Below are 6,735 nucleotides of genomic sequence, written 5' to 3'. Positions count from 1 at the left end.
TATATATATATATATATATATATATATATATATATATATATATATATATATATATATATATATATATATATATATATATATATATATATATATATATATATATATACTGGTGCTGTTTGTGACGTAAAATTAAAATTCGACAACCATGCTATGAAAGAAATTTTTAAATTAAATTCTATTCTATAAACGAAAGTCGGTTCTTCGGTATCCAGGTCGTGGATCTTGTGCTCTAATATTAGGGCAGCAATTTGATAATTTCGGCACTTAACAAATTTAGAAATGTCAAAAATTGAGGATACTGGTTGCTAATTTTAGTGCTCAGGAAAACTAATGAGGTAATGTAGGCAGTATGATAGTTCCTCCATGTGAACAGGAAAGAAAATGGATCAAATTTTTGTTGGTTTACTAAATCCACCCTCACCCGTGTGGGGTAAAATTCGATATTAACAGAAATTGGGCAGGCAAAATAGGGAGGCTTGAAGCCTCATATAGTACATGCTTAGGCACAAAATTTTCTTGAAATTATTTCAGTTTAGTGTAGGAGGTAGGAGGTGTAGGAGGAACCCCTTGATCCTTAGCTTCTCTATCTTAGATAAGCATATTTAGATATATGCTTTCCGTTCACTAACTTAGCAATAATCTGACCACTACCTTATCTACAGGAAGATGAAATTGTGCCATCTTTTTTTCTATATTCTTTGGGTACCGGACTGAGCAAGCTGCATTCTGGCCTGGGTGTCGATGACCCGACTGCAGTAAGGACCCGGTTTGACAGGGACTTAGCTTCATAGATTTTCGTGAAAGTTTGCGTAATCAAGGTTTTTCCCCGTATCTTAGACGAAGCATAAATCACTTAGTAATTCAATAAATTGAGGTTTTGAACGGTCTAGCTGTTCCTCAGGAGCCCACAGAATGCATTCAAACTCATATTTAGAAATATTTAGGTGTGATTTTAGATTCGATCGAAGTATCCAAAAGAGCCAATGGTTTGTCAGGTGTTAGAGAATCTGACATATGTCTTTCAGGAGTTGAAAATAATTCCTTGACTTGCATAGTGCATCCAGAATGAGAGACTGCACTCTTAAAACTCTCTGATCCATCAATAATAATTGCTGAAATATTCATTTTAACGTTCAAAGGGGGGATACATAGCACCAACTATAGCTTTTAGTTTGCAACTTGGTATTCGAAATCACCTCTCACAAATATTAAGAAATAGTAATGGTTGCAAGACATAATCAACCACTTAGGACTTGAAACCTCTCCCACTCCTAAATACCGATGATGGCTGCACTGTCATCTTTTCATACCTGAGGTCCTTTGATGCACAGCTCTCCTTCAAGATCAGCAGGAAGTGAAGCTCCCGTTTCCAGGTCAAGTATTTTCACTGCTGTTCGACTTATTGGTTTTCCACATGAGCCAATCTGGGACCCTTTCAGTGGAGAAACATGTGAAATCGGAGAGGTCTCTGTTAGTCCATATCCTAAGGAGAAAATCCATTTCATTCGTTATTTTACATATACGAAATATCCCAGTTTTCATATTCAATTTGAAGAAAGAATATGAAAGAACGACCAATAGGCTAGACTTGACTCAACAACCGAAACTTTTCAATCACAATGTTTCAGGTTTTCAACCTCACATTTGGTTGGAAAATATCCTAATAGAAAACATAAAAATACAAATTAAATGCCTGGGTTATTTTCCCCTGTGTTTATGCAACCCACAAAGTTATGAAAATAACTATGCATACCTATGCATATAACTAACCCATATAGTTATGATGCAACACATGCAACACAGAAACACAGCTCCATACTGCCAGCATAGAGCTGAGTCTTTGTTGAATGGTCTTTTACCAATTTATTGTTTGAATTGGTATCACTTATTGATTAAATTATGTTAAAACGTAAAATTTTCGCGCTATTTCACCATATATATAACCATATTCAAGCCAAACTAGGCCTACCATCAAGATTCTACTTGAATATCTAAAGTAGTGCAACTGTAAATTTGATCGAGACATCAGCTTTCGCTTTCTGCTTTCTGCTGAATAAACAAACTAAATCGTTCAAGGTAAACAGGTGAGATTTTCAAAACAGTCTTGAAGCCATGGGGCTTGCTTTTATTGAAAGCGAAAAATTTGTATTGTGTAAAAGTTAAATGTTCGCGCTGACATTCTTAGCGAGCGCAGCAAGTACAGGAGTTGACAGGTATAAAATTCAGATGCGAGTCAAGCCAGATCTTTCCCTATGTTTAAATGCACATTAGCTAAAACGCCACTTCATGGGCCTTTTAATTAGATTAAAAACCCAATTTTCTGGCCTTCAGTCCCCCTCCTGCTCGCTTCGTGTGCTACAGAAGGAAGCTAGGACAGTTGACCCTAAAAATGGCTTCTTTTGTTGGGGTGGGGGATACTAGTAGCCCGAGCGTTTGCTAAAGGCTTTATTGTCCTTATCAGCTTCTTTGAGACTTTCTAAACTAAAAGCAGCCTAAAATGACAAGAAAAAAAACTTACATAAATAATTCATACACAATAAAACAACATAATATTATGATCCGGAAGCGAAAAAAAAACAATAAAAAAATATTGTCAATATTGATTCCATCAATCTCAATCTGTTTCAAAGGTGTACCTACCAAGAAACCCCACACACAGCTCGGTTTTAAATTGATCAATAGGCAATTTTTTGGTACTTGGGATAAGCTTATTCCACAGCTTAGCCCCTCTATAAATAACTGAAAAAGCAGTCCTACTTCAAACTAGGCGAGGAAACTAGATCGAGTGATATAAATCACTCCATCAAACAGTTCGTGGTAACGAACTGTAGTAAGGAGCGATCCTGCTCAATAGTGAACAAAACTCTAAAAAATGAAATTTTGATATCAATAGTTGCATCAAAAGAATTGCATTTTAATGCTGATTTTAAATATATAAGTTTAATCAGGTTTAGTCTTACCCATCAAAAGTTACAAGCCTGAGAAAATTTGCCTTATTTTAGAAAACAGAGGAAAACAACCTCTAAAATTCATAGAATCTTAACAAAAATCCCACCATCAGATTCAACGTATCAGAGAACGCTATTGTAGACGTTTCAAGCTCCTATCAACAAAAATGTGGAATTTTGTATTTTTTGCCAGAAGGCAGATCACGTATGCGTGTTTATTTGTTTTTTGTTGTTTTTTCCCAGGGATGATCGTATCGACCCAGTGGTCCTAGAATCTTGCGAGAGGGCTAATTCTAACGTAAATTGAAAGTTCTAGTGCCCTTTTTAAGTGAACCGAAAGATTGGAGGGCAACTAGGCCCCCTGCCACGCTAACTATTTTCCCAAAGTCACCAGATCAAAACTCTGAGATAGCCATTTTATTTAGCGTAGTCAAAAAACCTTATAACTATGTCTTTGGGGACCACTTACTCCCCCACAGTCCCCGTGGGAGGGGCCACAAGTTACAAACTTTGACCGGTGCTTACATATAGTAATGGTTATTTGGAAGTGTAGAGACGTTTTCAGGGGGATTCTTACGTTGGGGGGGGGGGGAGCTGAGAAGAGGGGTATATGTTGGGGGAATTTTCCTTGGAGGAATTTGTCATGGGGGAAGAAAATTTTCATGAAGGGAGCGCAGGATTTTCTAACATTATTAAAAAAAAAAAACAATGAAAAAATAAACTTATTGATGAGAGATGCTTCCTCATCAACGCCCCGCTCTTTACGCTGAAGTTTTCTACTGTTTTAAAAAGTAGAGTTAAGAGAAACAGTCAAACTTTAGCGTAAAGAGCGGGGCGTTGATGAGGAAGCAACCCCTTTCATGTACGAAGTAATTTCTGTTCATTTTAAGTTTTAATGTCGCTCCTTACTTTCCGTTAAAAAAACTAGTGTTTTTATTTAATCAAATTCAAGGGATCAGAGAACGCTACTGTAGAGGTTTCGAGCTCCCTTTTGAAAAGTTGAATTTTTCTATTTTTCACCAGAAGAAAGATCATAGTGTGTTAGTTTGTCTGTTTTTTTCCCAGGATGGCCGTATTGCACCCATGGTCCTAGAAGATCGAGAGAGGAATTAACCATGGAAATTAAAAGCTAAGCCTAAGTGATCAAACAGAATGTCAAACAGTGGTCAAACAGAATGACCAAAAAGTGTCGTGGAAGGAACATTCCTTCCACGACGCTTTTTCCCCAACGCCATCTGATAAAATTTTAGAACGGCTATTTTGTTAGATGCTGCTGAAACGTCCGATTATTATTCTCTCGGTATGCCCACTTACTATGTCCTAACTAAGCCCACAGCCTTTAGGGAAAGGGTATTAAGTTATGAGATTTGTCCATTATTTATATGTAACATTTGTTATTGGGGTGATAACATAATTTTTCCTGGGGGGATGGGGGTTGTGGAGGGGGTATTTCTGCAGATAGGGATATTTCTGGAGTTGAACTTCCCAACACAATTTCAATGCAAAATCCTCTTTATGTGTCGTATTTTCTCTTTGGCGACTTAATTTTTCATGTGGACATGTTCCTGAGAAATTATTCGGGGGAAATTTTCTGCAGAGCTGGAATTCGTCATGGGAATTTCTCCAATGGGAGGGGGTATTTTTCTCGGGAGAAATGTTCCATGGGTAAATTCTTTGTTAGAGGCTTTTCATTGGGAGGAGGAGGGTTTTGGCAGTATTTGAAAAATCAGAGGTAAAATATAAACAATTCTTTTTTCAATGAATTTATTCTAGGCAGAATTTACTAGATAGGGCTGTCTAGTGTATATTTTCAGTGGGAAATTTTCAGGGAGGATGGAATTATCAGACAGGATTTTATGTGAAAGGAATTTACTATTGAGCAAATTTTCATGAGGAGGGTGTATTTTATCATAGAGGGGAGGTGGAATTCCCGGCATTAACTGAAAAGTGATCAAAATAACAAAAAAAAAAATTCAACTGAAAATAAGGAGCAATATTAAAGCTCAAAACGAGCAGTGTTTTGGTTTTGGTGGTGGTTTCAGCAATTGATCATATTTTGCTTGGAGGAGGGGGTTTCTGGCACGAGTTGAAACACGATCAAATATTACTTAAATAACAAATCTTTTTTTCAAAATGAAGTCAACTATAAAGAATTTTCAGGGTGGCATTACCCGCAGGATATATTCTAAGGGTATTTTCAGCGAGAATGGAACTGTCAGGGAGGATTTTATATGGAGGAGCTTACCATGGTGGAATTAAAAGTACATACCTTCCAGGGAATTTTCTGAGCATCCTTATAATACCTCAACCCACTTTTCCACCTCTTATGGTAGACATGGACATGTAATCTTTTATACTACATAGATAAAGATTATCACAAAAAGAGAGATCTCTAGTACTAATTATTAAAGCTGCCGACAAAAAAAATAAATAAAACATCCAAGAAAATAAGAATTTGATTACTAATCCCTCTTTCCCAGGATTCAAGTCTAAAAGTATTTAAGCAAAGTAATAATTTCTTAGGTTGTACGAAAAATGTGGTTCAATCCCGCTTTCTAGGGCTATAATGAAAGAAAAGTTGAGATGGCTAGGCCACGTTCTAAGGATGAAGGATGACAGATTGCCGAAGATTGTCCTTTTTGGCCGAACGTCTGGTGCTACACGGAAAGCAGGTCGTCCTTGTCTGGGTTGGGAGGATGTCATAAATAAAGATTTAAAGGAAATGGGAACTTCCTGGGAGGGTGTAAAGAGGGAGCCCTTGAATAAATTAGGTTGAAGGAGGAGCGTGTGTAGCTGTGTTGGCGTCATGCTGCTTGGTGCTGCAGTGAGTTATTATTATTATTATTATTATTATTAGTATTAGTAGTAGTAATAATTTCTTAGTACTTTTAGAGAAGCTTCTTATTGTAATTAAACAGCCCTTGTGTGCCAGTTTGATCCTTTCAGTTGCTATCCGCCATTCATAGTGAAGACACCTAAACTCGTTTAACCAGTGTTATAATTTGTTCGTGTCATACCGGATGCAGGAAATTGAGTGGATTACCTTGCTGTAAACCTAATTTGGATAATAACTGGCGCTGTTTGAAGCTGGGGGGTCGTAAAAAAGCCCACCTTACGTGTAAGTCTTTGTCTCATGTTAATTAGAGTTACTAATTTCTTGCAATCAATGCGAACGGATGTCAATGCTTGTAACGACCTGTGCGGCTTTTTACCAAGTTTTCGTTAGTGAAAAAGATTTATCTTTTTTGGACTATTTGATTAGGAACTGCGCGTGAAGTGCACTGTTGAGTACCGTGCAGATTTGAAGGTGGGCTGTCCTCACAAAGGTTGGATTGATATTCACTCGGCTGCACTAGTGAGGCTTGGCCCTCACTTAGTAAATGGCATTTTGTGATTCTTCAACATCAATGGTTTATTTTGGTAGTGAAAGAAATGTACATGTGTTATAGTGAAAAAAAATTACAAATATAAATGTAAAACTTAAATACATTTGGGAAACATCTTTAAATGAATCCCAGAATGAGTTTACTTAAACTACCGAGGACAGTTAAAATAAAATCTGATTGTTTGGATTGACTAAGAAGAAACTTACACAACCACGCACATCTTCAAAAACTAAACAAATCAGGATTTCCGTTTCCAATCAAAAATACCTTCCATTTTTACACACATGTAAACAGTGCCAAATTTAACTGATAAACTTTTATTATTTACCGCCACAGTTCGTGACAACTGACCACACTGACAAAAATGTGGCGCCGCCCTAAAAATTTTATAATTCTCAAAA

At 36.8% G+C, this 6,735-nt stretch overlaps 1 protein-coding gene across 1 annotated transcript in view; it reads right to left on the bottom strand.

Annotated features, from left to right (window-relative positions):
• LOC136029917 (uncharacterized) overlaps positions 1 to 6,735 on the bottom strand; it is a 71,399-nt gene that overhangs the window by 32,474 nt on the left and 32,190 nt on the right. Inside the window, exon 7 of the mRNA XM_065708443.1 lies at positions 1,311 to 1,483. Coding sequence (XP_065564515.1) covers positions 1,311 to 1,483 — 173 coding nt within the window. The remainder of the gene's footprint in view (positions 1 to 1,310; positions 1,484 to 6,735) is intronic.

The sequence above is a fragment of the Artemia franciscana genome, chromosome 8 (assembly GCF_032884065.1).
Source record: "Artemia franciscana chromosome 8, ASM3288406v1, whole genome shotgun sequence".
NCBI lineage: Eukaryota > Metazoa > Arthropoda > Branchiopoda > Anostraca > Artemiidae > Artemia > Artemia franciscana.
Note: the sequence above shows the minus strand (reverse complement) of the source record. Positions and strands in the feature narration are given on the sequence as shown.